Source organism: Ascidia mentula, chromosome 4 (assembly GCF_947561715.1).
Source record: "Ascidia mentula chromosome 4, kaAscMent1.1, whole genome shotgun sequence".
In the NCBI taxonomy this organism is placed as follows: domain Eukaryota; kingdom Metazoa; phylum Chordata; class Ascidiacea; order Phlebobranchia; family Ascidiidae; genus Ascidia; species Ascidia mentula.
Genome location: NC_138569.1, coordinates 9,516,863 through 9,540,952, shown reverse-complemented (window position 1 = coordinate 9,540,952; position 24,090 = coordinate 9,516,863). Strand labels below are relative to the sequence as shown.

Here is a 24,090-nt window from a genome sequence, read left to right as displayed (position 1 = left end):
CAATTACAAAGATAAAAATGCGATTACCTGTCCCATCATCCATGACCTTTCGGTTGTAAATGCCCTCGAGTCGTTTCAACAATCAATGCAATTATCTTCCCTGCTGCGTTTGAACATTTTCGTCGTCTCGTAGCGGTTTGTGGCTAACAAGTTTCACGTGACTAAAGGAACAAAATTCAAGGCTTAATGCATTATCGTCATACCATAATTCTCAACTGGCAAGCCTCGAATCAATCGTCTGGACAAGGTGTTTGTTGAATATTGTGTTATATTTGCCAAACCCACATCAACAACAATTTAAATGTTATCAGCGAATGTCACCAAACAAACATTTGTGTAGCACCGGCCAAGTGACATTTTTGCTTTGAACGAATAAGTGAAACTGTCAAAAACATGCAGAAGACAAACTATAGTACGGAGGTATGACACAAGTTTGCCAAGTTCAAAAGGCATTAATTATTACAACAACAAAAATAAAAACTGTTGTTGACACATGTAGTGGAAACAATATTGTCCACGAAAAATCAAGCAGCACATGGACATAGTTTGAACAGAAAAAAATCCATATGGTCAGTAACCACCAGAAGACATGACCACAAGACTTGTGTATAGCCTTCATTATTGCTTGGTTGTTATCAGGTGTGTATGAGTACAAAGGGCAACAAAATACAAAGAGTAAAAGCACAGGATCATTACAAAAAGAGCAATGTACATGGTTTGATTGACACAAGTGATGCATTCACCAAAAACAGAGAACCTGTTCTATTAACACTAACATATCTTTATTGTTTAAGCATGAAGACATCAAACAACTAAGTCATGGTATGCACAAATTTTTCAGTACAAGGCAAATAGCCTTACATTAAACAAAAAAAAAACTAATTAATGTGATAACACTTTGATTATATCAAACAGTTGATAAGACATGTTGGTGAAATTAGCAGGTAGTTTAACACCAAAGCTTCACATAAAAACATAAAATCAATAGTAACACACATTTCTACAAAAAGCACAACATGGCAAATGGTCTTTGAATTTTTTTTGCAATATATAAATGCAGACATTAAAACAGTAAAACATTACATGTCGATCAGAAGACTGAAATTATTTTTTGCATCATAATTGCAGTACAAAAATTACATACCAAGTACTTGGCTAAGTTGAGTTTTAGGAGTAGGTAAAAGCTGACTGGCTCCAGTCATAATAAGTTGTTTGTGAGGGTGCAGTGTTCCTGTCGATTTCTTGTGGAGGTGGCTGAGTGCTATTAAATCCAAGCGAATCTTCATAGCTTGGTGGAGCAGGCTGTGTGTCATCAATCTTCACATCCACAATGTCAACTGTTGGTGGAGCAGATGGGGCAATCATGTTGTAACTTGGCAAGCCTAAAGGTTATTTTTTTAGATACCATAATGTTGTATGTAAAAGCACCACCACAGAAGTTTGAATATTTAATAATTGTGTGCTGTCTGTAAAGTTCCAATAAATAAAAATGCTACCTCCAGTTGGATCTGGTGCTGGTGGAGCTGTTGCTGTGACAACATTGTTTACTTGCTCAAGATTTTGAACGCCACCAATTAATATGGTCACTTTTTTTAGTTCAAATGCTGAGTCACATACAGACCCAGGTAGAATTCCTTTTATCTGCAACATGTGAATAAGCGTATGATATAAAAAGTCTAATACATTAAAATATAAGTTAGCCACCAAACACCACATTAAAATTACCAGATTTCTAAATAAAACCATGTGTTTTAATTTCATATAGAAAGGTTAAAAATAAATTGCACCAACACTATGTCTGCAAAACTGATTAGTTTGTATGCAGCGCTTACTTTAAGGTAGTATCCTACATCGATTAGTCTGCAATTGCGAAGGTCAGATGCCACTACATTTGGTATTCTCATGGTTGATTCATTTTGAAAAGTTTTTCGAGATCTGGCTGGAACCGGGTCTCCATTCCATTTTTGCAGTTCAAATGTTTTCTCCTTGCTTTTAAGATTTCCAGATGAAAAAAAGCTATCAGATCTTTTGCCATAACAAATGACTTGCTGTTTCAGCACCATTGTGTATGGCATTGGTGATGGGCTAAAAACATTAGTTTGTTAAGTGCAAAAAATACTGTATTGATAAATGACATTCAAGAATAACATATTTTTTGACTGACAAGAGTGAGAACAAACATTCAAAAAATTAGAGATGCACAGAAAATTTGGTTTGAAAAATTTATTCGGCTGAAACTAAGGTTTTTATAGTTTATCGGTTTGGGAAGAATATTTTTACGAAGCGCTACTGAAACCAAAACATTTTACTGCATGCAACGCTAATACGCAAAGTTTAGTATAGATCAGAATCATTGTTTAAACTGTAGGAATGTGTTCGTTTTGTTTATTTATTGTCACCAAAATGATGAAAATCAACCTTAGGCAGTTGGTACAGCAGTAAAGGTTATTCTTTAAGGCTGTATGATAGGATGAAATCCAATCCAGCACATGCTTTGTTTAGTTTATTGTGTTTAAAAAGATGGATACCAAAATTAGTTTCGGTTTCAGTTTATTCGGCAAATTTTAACGATTTATTCATTTTCAGCCGAATAAAAGAATTGATGTTTCCATGGATCACCAAAAAACATTACATAATGACACAAATTTACCATCCAATGTGATTAGTAAATCAAATCTGGATCAAAAAAATGGAGAAACTGATGATGCCGTTTTAGGCGAAATATATTTTTCTCTAAATAAATCGATCTGAGCTGTCTGAAGATCGCTGTGTTTGGATTTTAATACATTATAATTTACCATCCATTTTCAATAAAGCCGTTGAGAATAACAAGTTCTCCAAGAGAATAGGCACTTTTGTTGAGAGTGACATCAATCTTGACTGACACAGGACCACAATCACAACAGCAAGTGTCTTCCTTAATTGAGTCTTGTATTTGCAGAGGTCTAAACACGAGCTAGACAATACAGTACTTTATAAGAATCATCATCCAATACAAGTGGCAATGAAAGTGGAAACACATACTTCAGCTGTTGCAGGGTTTGTTGAGAGGTCAATCATATCACGTACTATGATCTCGCGGGGAACTTCTATGTTGCTTGACATCAGACCAGGAAACTTGCAAATGACTACAAGGTTGTACCAAATATTTCCATGCTTGCCTGAGGACATACAAAGAGTTCATGGCCACAGGTTACGAAAAAGCTCATTTCATGTCAGCCAAAATTTACTGCTAAATGTTGATGGGCAGTTGTTTGGGAGTTGGAAGCGGAATTGCTTTCGAAGTTCACCTTCACCTAACTGTGTTTCCTGATTCGAGGAGCCTGACAAAAACACATAGTAATACCTTTTTACAACAAAGATGTTGAACAAATCATTCATACCACAATCACAGAAAAATTTGTTGCCAGGTTAAAACCAGTCAGCTTGGTGTTTAACATTTTAATATATTTCACTTTAAAAAATGCATTATCAACATTTTATACTGTTCTTTATACACACCAAGGAAGCTTTTTTTAAAGCAAAGTATATTAATATCTTAAGTACCAACTGATTTTAACCTGGGGAATAAATGTTTCTGTAATGGTGGTCAGAGCTATTACAACAGAATGGGGAATGATTCCCAGAATCACCTAATAACAAATCGTTGATGAACTATTTTACTTAATTTACATCAATAATTTAAAAAATGGCTCTAACTGCAATACAGATGATTTCTAAAAAAAACTTTTGTACGCAGTCATCCTTACTTTTTATACACTAAACATTATTAAAAAAGTTAAGTAAAGAAACTTCACTATATATTGATGTAACACAGTAATATTACATGCAATGGTTAGCCCAGGGTCGTGAGTTCAAACCTCACCAGGAGGTTGATTTTTCAAATCTTGGTCCGACTTGTCAGGAAAAAGTGGCTGATCAAGCTAGGCTGCCAAGCCTGAAAACCTAATTTGTATATTGATGTAACGAACTTTTATACCTCCACCCCATAGCACCATTTCCATTAAACAGTATTGCTCCTTTTCCTTGTATGTTTTCTCATTATCTCCTGAACCAACTTTCCACTTTGTTTTACAAAACCCACCAAGTGCAATCTTGATCACTACAAGAAATCAACAGACAAAACAAAGTTACTCAACCTGGGAATATTTAGGGGCTCCAAATATTGTTATAATATCCTTAAAAAATAGTAAAGAGAACGAGAAGGGTTGTGTGATAGTTGTTGAGAGGTCATGCACCACAAAAGAAGGGAAACGCTGAAGCAAAAGCTGCTTCCACCAAGTAAAAATCAACCACATATATACCTGTTATTTTTGCTGGTCTGGTGACCCTTAAAGAAACTTCTCCTTGCACAACATCACCAGGCTTGTAGGATTGATTTTGGCCAAACAATATTATTGCAACATTGGTTATTTTCACCATGCCTATGTTTCCACACCCTCCAGGTATACGTCAATTATCACAACATCATTTATACTTGTTATACTAAACTATAAAAGCACTACAAAACAACAAATTGTGTAAACATGGATCTTTCATTTTGAATACAACTGCATTTTTTTCAACATAGCATACATTTTTTACCTAACAAAGGAATAAAGTCACCTTACAGGGGTAACAATTTTTTACAACCTATGTTGCAACGTTTTCTTTGACCATTTTCGATAGTACATAACACTTATATTTCCAAGGCAAGTAAACTGAAAAATGCAATTCACTAGCAACAACATAAACAACACATATAAATAAAGTTAAAATAGCACATTTAGAGTTGCAGTGTTCATTTTGTTTAAGTTGAAGTTTAGATATACCATTCTATTTTACTCCTAACAGTGTATTCAGTTAGGTAAAACTAAAGTACTCTACAAACTAATTTTCAAGATTTTATTTCTGATCATTCAAATTTAACATACAAATGTTAGATATGGTTTTGCATTGTTCGAACACAGTGTATAGCACCATGATGTTTTTTCCTGGGATACAAGCACAATGGAAAAAAAGAATTTTTTCACATGCGTAAAAGTTAGCCCTTACAATTGTATTGCTCTTGAATTTTGTTTTGATGAAACTCGAATGCTTCCTCAAGTAATTTCTGCCCCACAGTGCTATACAGAATTAATGATTCCCTTACAACTTTTTTGCCTAAAAAACCCAGGTCCAATTGTGGAAACCTTACAAGTTCCAACAAGTCATCTAAGTGATCCTTTCTCTCATTTAGGTCATGCTTCACCCACTTCATAACAGCATCATATATCACCTCTTCACCCTTCACCACAAGTTCATTTGATTGCAAAAATACAACAATATCACCCTTGGGTAAAGCAACAAATTTTGGGTGTTGTATGGCTTCATCAAAATTGTTGATAATGTGCCGTTGGCAGTGCGCTTTGTCTAAACACTCCAACACATCCTGGTTAACAATACAGGCTTGTAACCATTCCCCCATTATCTTGTGTTTCAACCCAGTGTTTCTAGGACCAATGATTGACGTTTGATTGCTTCCCAATCCAGTCTTCTCACTTCCAGCTTTTGTAAAACCGTTGCCAAGAGGCTGCTTGTGCTTCTTTTTATTGCGTCCCATGTTATGGAAAACAAGTAAGTAAAACTACTATTTATCACATAAGCTTACTGTTCTAAGGTACAAAAACAAGAGTGTTCCTTAATGCATGTGTGGTACTACATTTGTATTGATACAATTCTTACATTTAGCACACTCAATGACGCAAATACCTTAACAGGTTTATGCTTGGTTCCACAATTGTACACAAATATTGCTTACTCACATGAGTTCACACAAAATAAAATCTCATCCATTTGGGTTGCACATTCGCTTACCTGAACAGGTGGCCCACGGTGATCCAGGAACGCACATATTTTCATTCATGAATGCTAGCTTAATATAAATTGAAACCATTTTTAATTTTCACTATGTCTTGCACTCTGCCACCATAAGTTGCTTTATTATTCCTGACTCGATAATCATTGTGGTTTTATTGGTGCCGTGCCATTTTAATATCTGCTTATTTTGTTGTTCATATATGCGTTCAAGTCGTTTTTGAACAAAATAAAATTGAACATTGCATTGAAACAGTGTCAGGGTTGCCAGAATATTTTTTTTGTTTAGAAGCAAACAGCACGACAAAAAACACCAAAAAGCGCCAAAACCAGTTTTGCAGGAACCAGAAAAGAGCCAATCGTTTAAATACTGTATGGTTTAATTTTCTGCTCCCCCTAACATAAACATATGTTAAACTGGATTTACAGGCAAATTACATTCATGTGGTAGAACAACATGTAATCTATCATTTGTTTATTTATGCTCTTGGATTATTTCCGCCTTTCTATGTGCATGTAGCAATGCCAGTGCTACGCAAAAACTCAACAAACAGTCTTTCAAAACTCAAATTATGACGTCACTATAGAAGTAATCGAGTTTACGCTACCCAGGCATACAGTTTGCAACGCTTCTGAACTAGCTTTGGCTGTAATGCGTGACGTTTTTACCGAAGAGAAGCATGCCGCAATTAACCTGCTTCGTCACGAACGAGTCCGGGCGACTTCCGAACGCAAACTAACAGGGAAAACGCCAGAAAGGGGCCAAATAAGACAAACCAAATTTTGGAAAATGGAAAAAAGCCAAGGCGCCGAAAGCGACAATCTGGCAACCCTGCACTGTACCCACGATAGGTTATTAACGCTTTTGAGAAGCAACCTATCGTAGACACAGTGCAAGGAACGGCGAAAAGGGAAAATGTTTAAATTATTTCATACATGGATAAAAGTATGTGCGCAGCCTGATCGTCGCGGCAACTGATGTTGGACCACAACTTTTAAATTTTTACTTCTGTGCTGTGGGCCTCCGTAAACACAATTGGGACTGTTAAAATGACATGTTCTCCAAACATGTTCTTTATTAGTTATACTGCAAGCAAAACAATATAAAAAGTATCAGGCTGGTCTTAGTCAATGGAAGCCTCCCCAACATCCATTTGCGACCCTTCAAATATAAAGTGGAAATTTTCAGTGACAGAGGGATTTCCAGAATCACTTAACGGGTCAGATGTTTGTAGTCTAATTTTTCCATGTGGCTTTAGAAGGGTTAAAGTGTTTATTACAAAAACAGCGACTCGCGGAGAGGTTTTCAGTGGCCCGAGCGACAATTTCAGACAGAAATTAAATTTTTGGCCAACGTTGTGTATATGAACTTGCATAGCTTGAATAACGTTAACCGTAACCGAAATGTTTAGTATTTGGGCAAACAGCAACATATTCTCCCAAAAATTATCCTTTGAAATGCACAAGCAACTGCTTGACAAAGATAGGGCAATCTATTCAAATAGGACTGTATGTGGCACATTGAAAATGTCTTCCACAGTTTGGGAACCATTCTGGAAGGGTGCAGCAGATGTAAGTTAGGGACACACTTTCTCAGAAAAGCTATAAGATGGATATCAAATGTAAATTTGTGATAATACGATCTGTGGGCCTACGCCTTTGCACGCGTTGTGTACTTGAGTGGGAATTCCCAAAAGATTTCAGATAAAATGGATAAAAAGAAAATCATTTTTACGCTATATATCCCGCGCAATTGTGGAGAGATAATTGCCCAACTTTCTGTATTGTAATTTATTTTGGTTTTCCGACGTCGAAAAGTAGCGATCGTAGCACGTTACGTTTTGACATAGGCTAGTTCTGGATTTGTTAAACGGAGTACTAGTTACATCGTTTCACAGTGAACATATTTAGCGGAAATTGAAAACCTTTTCGAGAAACTTGGACGCGACGAATTGTGTATTCGATACAGGGAATAACTTATTTTCACGAAGTTATGATTTGTAGCCTACATATATTGCAATGTTTGCAAAAACGTTTGTGAAATTTGCATACAGATGAGAATCTTTTCGTTGCTGTATTAATCGTAGATAATCCCCTCGGAGTTCGCCCTAATTTTGACTTTTCCATCGGCAGATAAACCGCACCAACTGATGTCCAACACTTTCAGTTTGTGCAAGCATTGGATTATGGCGTCGGTAACCTCATCTGTGATTCGGTTGTTTTGCGAGACGTCAAGCATTTCCACCTTAAAATATATAAACACGAACTTGCACTTGATCAAGTTTTTAGTGCTGGTAAACCAAGGAGTGGGAAGTTTTTGAACGCCGATCACAGTTTACAAATTATGTGAAATTGTTAATGACTTTTCCCGTTAACCTTTTTGTAAAAAATGTCGAATTGCTTTTAAATGGCCACTGCTTTGCGACTCCCCATTACCTAAATTGCTTAGTCATGCGGTATTTGAGCCGTTATAATGCAGTAGCAGTAATTAAGCCACAAAAATCTCTCTGGCACACTATACTAATAAATTGGATTGTGAAAATAATTTAACAGTAAATGCTTTTTTGATAGAAACATGAGCTTTGTTTAGAGCCGCTCTTTTCAATCCACGAGCAGTGAGTTTCTCTCAAGGGGCGCGAGAATTATATTACCATACGGATAAAAGTCACCAGTTTGTGCGAACGTCCGTGTAATTAGTTCAAAGAAATATAACGCTGATGATATAAAAGAACTATACTTACAGGTGCTTGCAATGTTTGTATGCTATTGCACAGGATCTTCAATCCTTTGGCACCAAAATCACATCTAGAGATGACGAGTTCTGCTATATTACCGATGCACGATGCAAGTGAGCTGCATCCTACGTCACCGACTGTGTTCCAAGAAAGATCAAGCTTCTTCATCTAAAGTTATGACACGACAGTTTTTTGACTAGCCTTTACACATTGCTTAGTGTAGCACGTGCAAAAAAGAAACCAAAACTCGTTTACACTTAATTGTTGCCCTACCGGCTGTTTGAGGTGTCTAATTCCAGCTGTGAGTGCTTTTATGCCAACACAGGTAATTCCACAATCCCATAGTTCCAAAATCAAAAGGTTGTAAATGCACGATGAAAGAAAATTTGCCCCGTTGTCTCCAAATTTGTTTTTGGATAGATTCAGGTTCATCATCTACGTATTTTCAAAATACATTCCTGACTTTCTACCGAAATAAACTTAGAAATACTGTGTTGTTGTTTGATTTACAAGTCGTTAATTATTTCAAATTGGCGTATAGAAGGGACACTATATTGTAGGAAAAACCCGACAAATAATCCTTACTGTTTTTGCAAGATCATATACGATGTGGCCATGGTTCAAAAAGTAGAAAATAAATTAAAAACATTCCAATGAAAGCAAAACAAAGTAAACAGTCAACGATCAGATGTGTACGCCTACCGGCTGTTTGAGTTCTGCTATGCCTTGTGCAAGTGGTTCCACCCCAGAACTTGTCAAATTACATTCACATACTTTTAGTTCTTGAATATTCCGAATGCAACGTGTCAAAGTAGAGACGTCCTTGTCGCTTATGAAATTCCGTGAAATATTGAGGTGTTTAAGCTGAAAAGTGACAATATTGCATGGCATCTCTGCAAAATGACCTGAGTATAATAATTTGATGTTTGCTTACCGGAACTTCAAGGTTTTGAATCTCGAAAGTGAGAGCATTTACTCCTTCAGTATCAATTTCACAATCACACAGCACTACGGTTTGTATGTTGCAAATACACCGGGCGAGGGCAGCCGCACCAAGGTCCCCAATTTTGTTCAACGACAGATTAAGGCTCCTTATCTGTGACGACAAAATCATATATATGAGCACACATTTTGTTGATAAGGTTTGTAGGTGTCAAATACCAACATCCAACTTACCTGTTTTTTTAACACCCTTATCTTATCGCAGAGTGCATTCATGCTAACATGTGTTATTTCACATCCTCGCAGTTCAAGTTCTTCAACATTGTGGATGCAACAAGCTAGATATTTCGCACCTGTGTCCATAATTTTGTTCTTAGAGAATCCAAGATTTTGCATCTGATCAAAAATATGGATAAGAAGTATAAATTGTAAGTTGGCTACATGCTCTTGGTGGTGTCAAACTTACAGGGTTTTTTAAAGCTTGTATTTCTTCAAAAATTAGCTTTGCCCCCTCAAACCCGATATTGCAATCGCACATTTCCAAATCTTTAACCAATGAAATGCAGGGAGCAAGTAGTTTTGCTCCATAATCCCCAATGTTATTTGTGGAAAGAATGAGTTTTTTAATCTGTATAAAAAAGTACAATATAAGACACTATAACAAAATGATAGTTATAGCACATTTTACCATTTTTCCTTTCCGGTGCAAAAGTACAGTTGAAAGGTTCTCCATATCGAATGGGAGCAGTGATAAATTAAAGAGACTCAATGATTCCGGAAGAGCTTCAGCCAGAGATTTGGCTATTTCGACGTCATACGTTTCGTGCGCCCAGCTACAAGCTTTTGGGATTTTCAATTTTCGTTTCTTTGTGAGGGACGAAATTAATTCACACAGCATAGCCTTTTTGGCATTCCAATTTTCACGTAAACAGCCAGGAATGTTGGATTCGATATCAGTGACAACCAAATTGTCACAAATTCCAAAGGCAAATAAGGCAACAATTTCGCATCTGTCATCAACCAGTCTTCTGTACTTTTCCTTAAATTCGTCGAGGGGCATGATCATCATCAAATAAATTGCAGCGAAAAATTCTTGCCAGATAAGATGAGAAAAATATATGCGTTTGTCACCGTCCATAATGGTCAAATTGAAATTGACTTTTTTGGTCACTGTCGTGTGTAGAAAAGCATCTGCAGTGCATACTCGGATCCCAGCATTAATTAGGTCACTGAGCTTGAAAAGCACCTGCTTATTTTCGAATCCGTCCCAAGCCAATTTAGATAGCTTGTCAATTTGGCATTCTCCCCCATTCAAATGAGCAGTTCTGGAATATTGATCACAAGTGAATGTGAGAACACGAGTCAGAGAAACAAACTTAGCATCACCATCGTAATTCATGAGGTAGTTGACAGTTAAAATAAAGTTGACAGGTACGTAGCAGTATGCAAACACATTCCTTTTTTCGTTTAACATCTCCCTGATCGGAGCATAATTTTCTCCGCACAACTGAAGTCCGAGTTCATCCTGGGATTGTGGCGACAGGCCTAAAATCTGAACAATAAATTTAGGTCTGTGCGAAGCGTGAAGTTTATAAAGCTGTGAAGGCCGAGATAAGAACATTTTTCGAGCGTTAGGTAAAAGATTTCCGCCACTGAGATTTTTCAAAAAAACTTCTGCTCTTTCTTTTGAATGGAGTCCCGGTAAATGTACAGGGCTTGAAAATCTCTCAAAATCCGACTCGTCGTAACCATCCACAATCACAAGCACATTAGGATCATTAAAGATTGCGTTGAGGACTTCTCTAGCCTCAAACAAGTTCAATGTGCTTGTCCAGTTTGGCAACAACGTTGAGAGGAGAAATGTAAGCAGGGTCATTGTCCCCTTAAAGTCCAGGAATCTGACTACAATAAAAAAAATAAAGGAAATTTTTCCACACAACTGCTCACGTAACGCTTGGAGGGCCCATTTTTTGGAAGAAACTGTTTTACCGATACCAGCGTGTCCAGCAACTCCAACCACGTTTCCGTGCTTGTTAATGTATTTTTCCTTCGCTTCCTTTTGCGCAGTGGAAAATTTATTTTCAGCCTCCTGTTCAGCTTTCTGTCTAGAACGTGCAAACATATCCTTGGCTGCAATATTTCCCTCTGGCCGCTCATACATTTTAACAAAGTCTCTTCTTCTCATATGGTGTCCAGCTTGGAATTCATCATCTAATTGCTGAGGCTGGCTCACTATGGATAATTTGACAGGTGTAAGTGGTCGTTGTGTGTATTCGGATAGGGAGGACTCTTCGTTGGCAATGGTGTTAACACTTTTTTTTAGTTCCGTTTGCAAATTTTCACCTACAAATAGTAAACATGAAATACATTAAGTCAGTGTTTCCTAATTATACATTTGAATTTGTAATTAAATTGGAAGTAACTATAACAAAACAACTTAACAAAAACGTACATATTTCTTTAACTCGGTCGTGTTCCAACTGAGATTTAGATGCACTTGTCGGTTGAAGTGGCTCATTTAGTGTTGGTAACTCTTGTACAACCGGCCTTTGCTGCTCGGTGGCGAATGGAGACGATGCAGACACAGATCCAACATCAATGTACGGAGCGGGGGATTGAATCAAGGTATTTTGACGAACCGACTGGGGTGAGCCCGCATCTTGGTTACAAATAAGGCTATACTTCATAACGACAGGTGCGGTGTACACTGGTCCATAGGTGTGTATGTGTGTGTCGCCAAAGTGAGGATCTCGCGCACATTCCTAAAATAAGGAAAACGTACATGTGACACCGTAAGATTGTAAGTACTGAAAACCACCTAGCCGTCAGAAATATCAAGTAAACACAAAAGGATGAAGATATTGACCCATATTGTTGAAAACATTGACATATGTTTAATTTATTTACAAGGCGCTTCGTTAAAATCTTATGCCATCATCAGTTAAAATAGCGTGGTTGGTCCAGTTCCACAGTTATATATAGAGCTGACGTCACAGATCGTAGTCAAAGACTCGCATTATTGACAGCAGTGGCACATTAAACGCCGTAGAAGCGGAAAAACAATTAACATAGTAAAAGGCACAAAACGCAAACAACAACATAATAAAGAGAAAATGTAAGGAAGTGATTTGTGCCTTTTGCTGTTTCACTACAAACAATTTTAAAAGGCGACGAATTCAAAGTAATCTACTCCACTTTACATAAAAGGCGTTTGTAGCATTTACGTAAAAGGAGGGCCTACGCAAAGTATCCAAATTATTTTTTTTGACGCTTTATTACAAATATATAAATCAGTTAAACTGGCTTACAATGTTTAAAGTTTGATTCATCTCCGGGGCTGAAATGGAACCACCTAAGCTGTTGTTAGCAGTTTGGAGTTCATGACTATGAGTGGCACCTGATTGATATACATCCGTTTGTTCAGGAAAGGGCCTGCTATGCATTACACCACGTGCTTCGTGAGGTACCACGGTGCTGGTATTAATGAACCTAGCTGAGGAACTGGGCAAAGCCACTGCTTCTTCAAATGCTGGTTGAAATCTCAAATCGGATGCGTGACTTGATTCCCCTGCTTGTGATGAAATGCCACTTGTGCTTCCCGGAGAATATTGGTTTGCTACACCGTCCAATCTTTGAGTTGGACCGGTGTTATGTGGTACAACTTCTAGTCTTCGTCGTTTCACATTGCTGTCGTTTCCGTTTTTTGACATTGTTTTAAGTTTTCTGGTCGAATGAAAGTTTACGGTTAGCTGCACCCGTTCTTTCCGAATAACCTTCGATCCTAAGTTTACCTAACAACGGACGAGATGTTACCAACTCTTTTATGAACGCTATTGTATTTTAAAAGTATAATGTTACACATACTTTGGTATAGCACTCACTTTATCCTTTCCAATGGTATCTATTACACGACAAAGCGTCTGGCAATTGGACGCTTTGTTCGCTTTGCCTGCGGTCACATACAAAGGCCAACCTCTATTCTGCTTTGCGGCTGCGAGAGGCCTCTTTTACTACCTTGCGCAAGCCAAACATGTGCAGCAGACCAAATCGTAGCATAGGAAACAGGATGATATAAAACCTTGGTGAATCGATATACTTAGCACGGCGCTATGCGCTGAAATTAATATACCGAAAACTCTTGTTAATAATGGAATGCACGTTACATTTGATGTAAAGCTGATTGCAGAACATTTAGTTCCACACAAAAAATAACAAAATGTGGGCCAAGCATTATGTTAGTTACATTAATACCCAGAAGTAACAACGAACAACTCCAATTCTTGGATGCGATTTTTTCTCTTTCCGTGGTTAACCGACAAAATAAACTCAACATATTCACCCACGAACAGTGTGCGACCATGTGACTCTGTCCGTGGGAGGTTGTTTAAGCAATCGATTTCCTATTTTGGGAAAACTGTTGCCCTTATTAATGGAGTTGTTTATATATCTTAAATTAATCTAGGTTCGTCGACCACGTCTCTCGAGTATTGCTTGCCGTTTGTATGTATTTTTTGTGTGAAAATGTTACCATTTTTAAAGGAAAAAGAATAAACTGAATGATAGTCATTCATCCACAATAAATTTCTGCTCCCTCATCCACACAATAGCTTTTCATTAGTTATGCAACGAATAACGCAGTAGAAGTTTCAAATCGATAGAAGTCTGACTTCCTTTGATTATGAATGATGTAGAGTAGAGTAAATGGCTAAGCACCAGAACGCAAACACATGCATGCAATTTACGCTGTAACATGGATCGACTTGCACTTGCCAGCTCGCACGGGAAAACAGGTTTTGCTTATAGGCACACATGTATTGAACATTTTACACTACTCAACGGCCGGCTCGGCTCGGCTCGGCTCCAGCGACGTGACAATGACCTTTTGCGCTGCTAATTTTTTTTTTCAACGAAACATCACGCAAGAGTGAAACACAACTTCAAAGGACTTATCAAAAACAAAACACAAGTATTTACACAAATGAGAACAAATTGACCATCCAAAAACATTAAATTCAACTTTAGCACTGTTCCGTTATCAATTCTGGCTATTTTTTTCATAAATGGTATATATTGAGGCAGCAATACTTTGGATGCGAACAAACACGAAGCAGATAGTGGTGTGGGCGCTTGATACAGGCGAACATTTGAAACCTTTTCGGGCCGTAGGATTTTTTAAATTTTGCACAGAGCTTGCCTGGAGCATTCAGATGAAATGCCAATATTTTCCCCACCCAACTAGTCTCTGACACTTAAATAACCAACTGGCACGCGATAGAAGTTACTCGCCAAGTGACTATAAACGCGCTTGGAACAATTTAGAGTTACACCACCTAATATTGCAACGTGTCTTTTAACCAATAAATAAGTCTGCTCACGGAGTCCAAATATAGTAGTCTACAGCAAGAACAGGCATAGCAGACTTAGTTTTAGTTATAGCAACCTGCCGAACCTATATGAACGCTGCAGGACTCAGGGATGTATTTAACTTGATATGTAAAGAGATCCATGGTGTGAACTGCGACAAATATATAATCCAGTAATGGAATCAGTGCAAAAAAGTTATTATTACGTCACTGAAGCCAAGTTGGCCGCTGAGCTCAATACGTGTGTGTTGTAGAGGGCGCTATATGCTCTGCACGAAAGTTTTTTGTTGGGAATTTCCCTTCAGTGCAATTTTATTTCAAAAAAATTGTACGTTTATCCAGAAAATTGTTCATTGAATTTTTTTAATACTTTCGCACTTCACTTTACAAAATAAGCATAACCTGTACAATGTATTTACCTTGGTTAATTAACAAAAGCGGTCATTGTGCTAATGTTGCTGCAGAGACGAAAATCATTATTCTTTGCATGTTATGATAGGAGATTACAGTTGCCACAGCAATAAATTCATATCTTTTGATATGAAAGGCCAGATTTAAATGGTGCAACTTGTTTATCAGGATAATGTTTAGCCGAAGCGCTGTTGATAGAATTTGGCTCAAACCTTTTTGCACAAGTGAAATAAAAAGTATTGTGTTATAGGAATTATGAAAGTGTGAATGGATGAAGAAGTGAATGAAGTAATTCAGCACAACAAAGATGAACAGTACCATTGTCTGAATTTGAGCCATAGGAATTTAACCATATTGCCTCTTTCGTCTGGTTCTCTTACTTGGCTAAAAACTGTCCTTTTAAATAACAACCAGTTGGTGTTACCACCTGTTGAGCTTACAATATTGTCACCAAACATAACTGATCTTGTGTTGGATGATAACAACCTGACAATAATCCCAGCAGATTTTGGCCTGCTGAAATCTCTAAAAGTGTTGAGTGCAAACAGAAACAGTATTTATGCACTTCCAGCAGAAATAGGAGATCTAACTTTCTTGGAACAGCTTTGGCTTAATGAGTGTCAACTTGTGGTTTTGCCCAAGGAACTTGGAAAGCTTAAACTTCTGCGATATATTGGACTGAGAAAAAATTTTCTGCATGAGTTGCCTCATAAACTTCTTTCGCTTAAACTTCTTTGCTGGCTTAACTGTTCATACAATCAACTTGTAGACTTTCCAAACATTGAAAACTTGCCCAAACTGGGATTTTTAAATCTGGACTACAATGAGATCGATAAGTTACCTGCAACCTTAGGTATCACATGATGTAATATGATGATATCAGCAATGGATGATTTAATTTCAAGTTAAATTCACAGGAGCTGACCAACTACGAGTGCTACTTCTACGTGGCAATAAGTTAAAGTCTTTAAGTGATGATCTACTCCTGGAATTATGCAAGGTTGTGAGACTTGATTTAAGAAACAACCTTATAGAACAACTACCAAGTCATTGGAAGGTTTGAACATTTTGCTGTGATGTGCTACCTAGGAAAGGTGGACATATTATTTTTTTTAGGGAATGAGCCAGATATGGATGGAAGATGATTCTGAAGGTGGGGATGCATTATGATTCAGTATTCACAACAAACTCTCCTCAAATAACATTTACATTTTTCTGATAGTTTATTGAAATATTTTAAACTGAATTTATGACAATTATTGGTTGTCAGAAAAGCTTACCGGTTAATAAACTGCAGTTTCTTGATAGCTTTAGAGACTGTTTAGCATATGGTAATCGCAAGGGTGAAAGGGGGTGGAATGATATTGGTGCAAAAGATTAAATCATGATTTGATGGACTTTAACTAACTAAAAACAAGTGTTTCAAGCCTGACACAGCTAAAAACATTTTCATATTTTGAAGATCTAAAAGTCTCTAGAAAACGTGCTTTTATTCTTACACACCGATTTGTCAAAAAGCATTGGGCGATATGTCAATTGACTGTTAACACCATAGGTAATTATACGAATCACTATTCCCAAGCTGTGAGTGCAAACTGCTGCTTAAGTGTTATACAGGTTTGGCCGTTCCCGAATGACGCTCCAAGCTGATAAGTCTCGTTAGTGCGTTCTGGCCCGATATGTTCTATCTCTTCTAATTGTCAAAAACTCAGGTGTCAAAAGGGTTTCTTACAGTTTCGGAACAAAAATCTTGTACTTTAAATGAAAAATCCGCTTGTGTAGTTAAGTTACTGTTACGTCAGAAAGCAACCATTGCGTCACAAAATACCTTTTGTGATGATTCATCTGTTTCGTCACAAACCGTTTCTTGGTCTCGTAATTTTTTAGTTAAATAAGCAAGCTTAAATTGATGCATATTATGTTTTTATCGTGTTGCAGTGTTTAGCTAGCTAGCTTATTTACGTAGATCGACAAAAACACAATTGCTTTTGGTATGAAACCTATGTACAGTTTGGGGGGGCGTAAGACACAAGTCCGTTACTAAAAGGAGGCGTGATAGAAAAAAGGTTAAGAACCACTGGTCTATATGGTTCGAATTGTAATACAGCATAACGGTACATAGCGTCGATTCCAATAGAATAACAGGCTATTTCAATATTGACTGCGAAAAAGAATAGAATTACAGGCACACACAGGACTAATTATACTTGCACTATCGAAAACTGATTGGTTGTTTTAGATGTTATGTACAACTTGGGATTATTTAATACAAGGAAAATGATGTAAAATATTATTAACAGCCTCGACTCGTCGTTGGAATCCGGTAAACATGATATTATTTGCTTCGCGAATAATTACGAACTTAATGCAGTGAGTTTCTCGCACTCACGATTAGTGCTTTATTCGAAGCAATTTCTAGAACCAAATGAAAAGTATACCCACACCAAAAATAAACTTCAATAGCACAATGCTGTGGCTTGGCGCGTGAGGTGAGCACAGCAGGATAAAGATATAACTTATAATTGACAATAAATAATATGCAAATAGTTCAAACTGTGTGAAAAATAAGGCGAACTAACATCTGACAATTATTGAGGAGTGTGATTGAAGAAGTCTTATTTCGTCTTCCGTGAAGCCACACGAACAAACAAATAAGTTTTGGAGTTTGTTTGAACATCGCGGCAGGGCATCTGACACATCATTATACGTAATTTGTTTATTGTAAGACAAATCGAGCTTTGTCATCTGCAAAATAAGGAATCAACGATAAAATAATTTGTAGCTGCAAGTGCATGTCGATTTATTGTAGGCCTAGATCAATTACCGTATTTTACGAACCATAAGGCGCAATTTAAATCCTTTTTTTCCCTCATAAATTGATCATGCGCCTTATTAGCCGGTGCGCCTAATGTATGGATCAATGTATGGATACTTTATTGCCTACACTTAAAACCAGTACCGATACTATTATTATATAAATAAACCACCGTCTTACACAATAAACTACGGTAAAAGCAACTGGCAACTGTGATATTCACTAGGCTTATTTTTTCTTTTGCTCATTGTACTATTGTGACTTGCTTACATTTATTACATAACAAGTAAACTTTTATTAATGAGCTTTATACGGTAACCCATACTCATTGAAATACGTTGCGTTCTATAGCCCGGTGCGCCTTATGTATGAACAAAAAACTAATCAAAGCAATTTATTGACAGTGCGCCTTATAATCGGGTGCGCTTTGTGGTCCGTAAAATACGGTACGCTATAACGGAAAAACTGTTGAAACACCTTGATCAATGGCTTCAACACGGTATTATGTATCTGGCCCATATATAATCCGGTAAATTGTAGAAACACACATTTACAACTATAATGTTACTTATGTAAAATATGGAAATCTTTCTTACAAAAAGCAGCATCGCCCTATTATAGGCTACCTCAATAAATTGTTTTACTTACAGGATTTTCCAGGTCTGATATCTCGTTGAAAAGTTGCTTTGCACCGTCGCCTGCGACACCGCAACTACAAAGGATCAGTTTTGCAATTCTGTTTACAGATTTGGATAAAGCAATAGCGCCCTTGTCTCCGACCTTGTTAAACGAGAGATCGAGTTTTTGCATCTGCAAAATGTTTCAAAGAATCACACTAGGAACTTGGAAAATATACCGATAATAGCCGGAGTAAAAAAGAAATGTTTGATGTAAGTTTTAAAGTCAAAATAGGTGTTATCTTCTGTTGTTTCAGCCAAAGAATGTTCGCGTTTTGTAGTTCCCGCTTTTTACGATCAGGAACGCCTAGTGCTTTTATGGCCATTTAATAAAGATTGAATAAATAATGCCGAACAAGTTTCCGAGTCATAAATTTTGTTGCCACATCTTTGTTGGTGTTTTATATCAAAAAGCAGTTTGACGTACTGCTGTTTCTAGATTTGCTGCTGCCTTGGATAGTATTTCAACTCCATCACACGTTATTCCACAGCCACAAAGGTCCAACTTCTGAAGGTTGTAGATGTAGTGTGAAAGGCAGGTGGCGCCAACATCTCCAAATTTGTTTCTGGTGAGGTTTAGTTTTACCATCTATGAAAAAATGTTATATTGTGAAGTGAATTTACAACAGTCGCAAATATCTCCAACACAAATACATAATTGCGACAGAACAACTCAAAACCACTATTTAATGTTTTTTTACCGAGGACATACTTTAAAGTCGTGGAAGAAAACGTGAAGTTAAGCAATTTGTGTGGAACTTACAGGTTTTTCTAAACCTTTTATTCCGTCACATAGTTCATCAACTCCGGAACTGTCAATTTCGCATTCACGTAACTCTAGTTTAAGGATTTTGCGAATGCACATAGCCAAGTGAGTTATTCCTTCCCCCAATGGTTGCCGGTTTAGTTTCAGAGTCAACATCTAAAAATTTGTAGAGCTTAAAAAGACTCGGGAAAGCACGACTAAAATAAAATAAAGTGTGAAGTGTATCAGCGAATTACTTAATTTTACCGGATTTGGCAGCTGTTCAATTGCCTCAGCCAAGTATCTCACGCCTTCTCCTCCGATATTGCACTTACAAAGCACCAACGTTTGAATGTTGTGGATGCAACGTACAAGGTATTGAATTCCAAGGCTCCCAAGTTCATTTTCAGAGAGTTTTAGGCTTTTGAGCTGAAAAATTAAAAGTTTTGTTTCGAAATAAAGTCAGGTGTGAGCAATGCAAGCGTTTTCAGTCAATGCCTTCAATTACTCAAAAGGCTGTTCAGTATAATCATTACCGGTTTTATTAGAATCCTCGTAAATTTAGCAAGTTCTTCCACACCCGCAGGTCCAATTCCGCAATTTCGTAGTTCCAGTTCCTCAATATTATGGATGCAGCCTGCCAGGAATGTCGCGCCACGGTTACCAAGCATGTTTTTTGATAAGGCAAGTGACTGCATCTAATAACGGTATTACTTTTTGCAAAATAAAAACAACGATGAAAGAAAATTATGTAATTAATAAACTTACTGGGGTGGTTAGGGTATGTATTCCCTTGCAAAGCTCTTCCACTCCATTCGGGCCAATATCGCAGTTGCACAATTCAAGTTTGATCGTAAGTTGAACAAATTTAGCAATTAGCTTCATTCCTTTGTCTCCGATGTCGTTTCCAGACAAATTAAGCATTTTTATCTGGAAACATGACGTTAACATCAATATTTCTATCTAAAATGTTGTAGCTAAAGGTGGTTATACCTTTTTGTCTTTAATGTGTGAAAATACATAGCACAGGCTGTAAATGTCATGTAGAAGTAGCGAAGATTCGTAAAGGCTAATAAACGCAGGTAGTGCCGATGCGAAGGATGAAGTTATATGCGTATCATTTGCCTCGTGCGCCAGGGCACTTACACGTGCCACATTTATCTGATGTTTTCTGGTTTTTTGGGCGATCAATTTACACAGCAGAATACGTTTGTCAGTCAAATCGTGAGGGCGATTTGGTATAAAGGAACGGATTTGGGAGGAAACTAAACCATCACAAATTCCAAACGCAAACTTGGCAACCATTTCATATCTTATTTTGGCCATTTTCTTATACTTTTTATTGAAGTCGTCGAGAGGCATGAGCATCATCAAGTAAACTGCAGCGAAATATTCTTGCCAGATAAGATGAGAAAAGTAGATGCGTTGGTCACCATCCAAAATCGTCAAGTTAAGATTGACGTTTTTGGTCACTGAGGTGTTTAAAAAGGCACTTGCTTTAGATGCTTCTATTCCAATATCTATCAAATCTTTTTGATAGAAAAGTACCTGCTTGTTTTCAAATCCGTTCCAGGCCAATTTAGACAACTTGTCTATTTGGCAATTTTTTCCTCTTAAATGTGTCGTTCTAGAATACTGATCGCACGTGAATGTGAGAACCCGAGTAAGTGTAACAAACTCGATATCACCATCGTAATTCATAAGAAAGTTGAGAGTTAAAATGAAGTTTGCCGGTATGTAACATTGTACAAACATGCTACTGTGGTCGCTCATTTTCTTTTTTATTTCGGCGTAATCTCTTCCACATATCTGTTGCCCAAGTTCATCTTGAGAGCGAGATGTTAAACCCAAAATTTGAACCATGTACTTTGGTCGGTGTGAGGTATGAAGCTTGTATATATGGGGGGGCCGTGAAAAAAATATCTTTCTAGACTTGGGAAGTAACTCGCCTCCGCTTAAATTTTTCAAAAACGTTTCTGGTGTATCTGTGCTATAAAGGCTGGATACGGGCGCTTCTGAAGAAAACGATTTAAAGTTGGATTCATCATAACCGTCAACGACAATTAAAACATGTGGGTCGTTGTCAATTGCCTTTAGAAGTTTCTTAACTTGTCGGCAACTTAAATTAAATGCCCGGTGGGGCAAAATGACAGAAAGTAGAAACTGCAAAAAGGTCATTGATTTTCGGAAATCAAGATCTCTAACGACAATGAGGAAAAAGAATGAAATTGTTCCAAATAACCCTGCCCGCAATCCTTGCAGTGACCACTTTTTTGCGCAAACGGTCTTACCAATCCCAGCGTGGCCAATTACTCCAACCACATTTCCATGTTTCTCCACATAGTTTTGTTTCGCTGCAACCTGTTCTGGGGTAAACTTGTGCTCTGCCTCTTCCTCGGCTTTTTTCTTTGCTCGCAAAAATAAGTCTTGTGGTGCAATACTTTGGTTGGGGCTATTGTTACAATCCTCAATATTTAGTTTGTAGCCTTGGAGCTCATCATCCAAATTTCGAGGTTTGTTAGCTATTGCCAGATCAACAGGAGTTATTGGCTGTGATGCAAAATCAGCCATTGAAGATGGCTTGTTACAGATAGCTTCAACTTTTTCTTTTAACTCCTCTTGAATACCTTAAATTTAACAAAATTTAGTCACTCAGCAAGTGTCATTATTAATTGCAGACAAACTGGAATGAAAAAATTGAAAGGCAGTGTTGGATTAGCCATTAGGCAAACAAAGCACGTGCCTTAGGGTCAGTCATTTAAGGCAAAAAACTTTGTGACGTAAGTTAAAAGTTTGATAGTCAGCCTTCTTCGCATCTAATGTAAATTCTTTCATAAACGTGATTTTAAAAAATTGATGGACGAATTTATTCTTTAGTCTTTTACCCATTGTTTTAGTAAACTCAATAGGCTATATATGTATTTTAGGCTACTTTTTGTTCCAATTAATCATATAGGGCCTCAGACCTTATATGTCAGCTTATATGACAATACTGCTATTATGATTTTAATTATCACTTACTCATAATTATCGATGTGCTACTTCGTCTCTGAATATTTTGTTTTAGTTGATAATGCTGTGATGGCTGCTGTTGTTGTTGCTGTGCAGTGGTTGTTAGCTGTTGTGTTTGCTGATTTTGAGGTGCAGCAATTGTTAGCTGTTGAAGTTCTTCTGATAATTGATCTTGTGTTGGCGCTTGTTCTGGTTCATTTTGTGCATAAGCAACATTCTGATTAAATGTGAATTGAACAGGTGCGTTGAACACGTATTTTCCATGTTGGTTTATATGTTTATCTCCGATTTGGGTCCCCTGCGATCCATGTGGTGCCAAAGTGTAGGTTTGTGACAACGAAACCTCGGTCTGATTTGGTAGAGTGCCCGGGTTTCTTACGTTTATTGATTGTTCAGTCACAGCAAGCTGTTGAGTATTAGCCTGACCCAGTAAATCAGAAGTTTCTCCATCTGAGATAGGAATTAACAGTTGTGTTGAGTCAGGCGTTTCCAAGGTAGATTGACCACTTGGGTTAGGTTCCGTGTGGCCAACTTCTCGCTTTGACGAACATGGCTGCTGGTCTTCATTTTCTTGCTTCCTTGTTTTTGGACTTTTGTATTCACAACCCGACATTGTATACATTAGTTCAAACAGGAACGTAATAATTATTCAGTGTTGCTACAGCGGTATTGAATCTGAAACCATAGTGCACAATTACAAAAGAGACTTTCAACAACATCAAAACCCATAACAAAATAACCACAAAAATATTTAACAAAAAGAATCAAGGGCACAAACCTTCCTTGTCTGGGCGGAACATTCCACGCGTAACCATATAAGGTTCACAATGTGAAACTAAAATCACCCTTTTGTCAGGTGTTGCGCAAGTTGCGACCGTAGTAACAAAGGTGAGCGTATAGGTAAACGCTTTTGTGATCAGTTGTCAAATGGGCCATAAATTTGAACAAACGAGATTCTTAAAAACAGTTCCTGGGAACGTGAATGGACATCCATTACCACATTTATTCTCAATTGTTTTGTTTGAGGTGACTGGATGGGCAAAAGCAACATCGGTAAAATAAATTTGGAAAAATTAGGCATTTATTATATCTATGATAGTTTACAAATCAAAAATTCCATATGGCAATTATTCAGCAATTAACTTTGGTGCCAATGCGGAGGGGAAAGATATGCCTTGCCTATAAGACCATAATAATAGATAAGATACTTTAACGATTCATTTTTCTGCAAAATCCAGTGGAATTTTTAGTTACTCCTTTATCCAAAACAATGACCAAGGTGGGTTCAAATGACCCCACGGGGGAATTGCACCTGTCCAGCAACCAAATTTGACCAGTATGCGTAGATGAGGGATTGATCTTTCGTAAATCACCAATGATTGGGCCCTTCAACGAATATTTTTTCTTTTAAATACAGCCTGAAGTTTGAGCTGACTTTTTAGTTCAATTTTTCGACACGCAGCACCATATGTACACATATTGTATGTATGGACTATGGTTGAACTACATATCAATCAGACAAACCGGCATCGTTTCAGGGATTTATTAAACCAAC

At 37.3% G+C, this 24,090-nt stretch overlaps 4 protein-coding genes across 4 annotated transcripts; 1 reads left to right on the top strand and 3 right to left on the bottom strand.

The window, feature by feature from the left end:
- Nucleotides 1-259: 259 nt before the first annotated feature.
- LOC145897598 (arrestin domain-containing protein 3-like) lies at nt 260-5,019 on the bottom strand. Its single transcript, XM_082985952.1, has 8 exons — nt 4,305-5,019; nt 3,980-4,102; nt 3,231-3,323; nt 3,025-3,161; nt 2,799-2,956; nt 1,833-2,085; nt 1,497-1,641; nt 260-1,382 (listed from the first exon to the last, which is right to left on the bottom strand). The coding sequence occupies exons 1-8, from the start codon at nt 4,420-4,422 to the stop codon at nt 1,168-1,170; spliced, it is 1,242 nt and encodes a 413-aa protein (XP_082842078.1). The 5' UTR covers nt 4,423-5,019; the 3' UTR covers nt 260-1,167.
- Nucleotides 5,020-7,698: 2,679 nt separating this feature from the next.
- Nucleotides 7,699-13,313, bottom strand: LOC145898593 (NACHT, LRR and PYD domains-containing protein 3-like). Its single transcript, XM_082987108.1, has 10 exons — nt 12,821-13,313; nt 11,965-12,274; nt 10,201-11,855; nt 9,979-10,140; nt 9,747-9,908; nt 9,505-9,666; nt 9,273-9,434; nt 8,844-9,005; nt 8,577-8,738; nt 7,699-8,080 (listed from the first exon to the last, which is right to left on the bottom strand). Exons 1-10 carry the CDS (start codon nt 13,220-13,222, stop codon nt 7,913-7,915), a joined length of 3,507 nt encoding a protein of 1,168 aa, XP_082843234.1. The 5' UTR covers nt 13,223-13,313; the 3' UTR covers nt 7,699-7,912.
- Nucleotides 13,314-15,441: 2,128 nt separating this feature from the next.
- LOC145897750 (uncharacterized) lies at nt 15,442-16,593 on the top strand. The gene is made up of 3 exons (XM_082986164.1): nt 15,442-16,139; nt 16,204-16,343; nt 16,403-16,593. Exons 1-3 carry the CDS (start codon nt 15,554-15,556, stop codon nt 16,454-16,456), a joined length of 780 nt encoding a protein of 259 aa, XP_082842290.1. The 5' UTR covers nt 15,442-15,553; the 3' UTR covers nt 16,457-16,593.
- A 632-nt stretch (nt 16,594-17,225) lies between these two features.
- Nucleotides 17,226-23,198, bottom strand: LOC145897749 (NACHT, LRR and PYD domains-containing protein 12-like). The gene is made up of 9 exons (XM_082986163.1): nt 22,545-23,198; nt 20,517-22,150; nt 20,292-20,453; nt 20,060-20,221; nt 19,791-19,952; nt 19,542-19,700; nt 19,206-19,367; nt 18,750-18,911; nt 17,226-18,031 (listed from the first exon to the last, which is right to left on the bottom strand). The coding sequence occupies exons 1-9, from the start codon at nt 23,155-23,157 to the stop codon at nt 17,861-17,863; spliced, it is 3,387 nt and encodes a 1,128-aa protein (XP_082842289.1). The 5' UTR covers nt 23,158-23,198; the 3' UTR covers nt 17,226-17,860.
- Between the last annotated feature and the right edge of the window lie 892 nt (nt 23,199-24,090).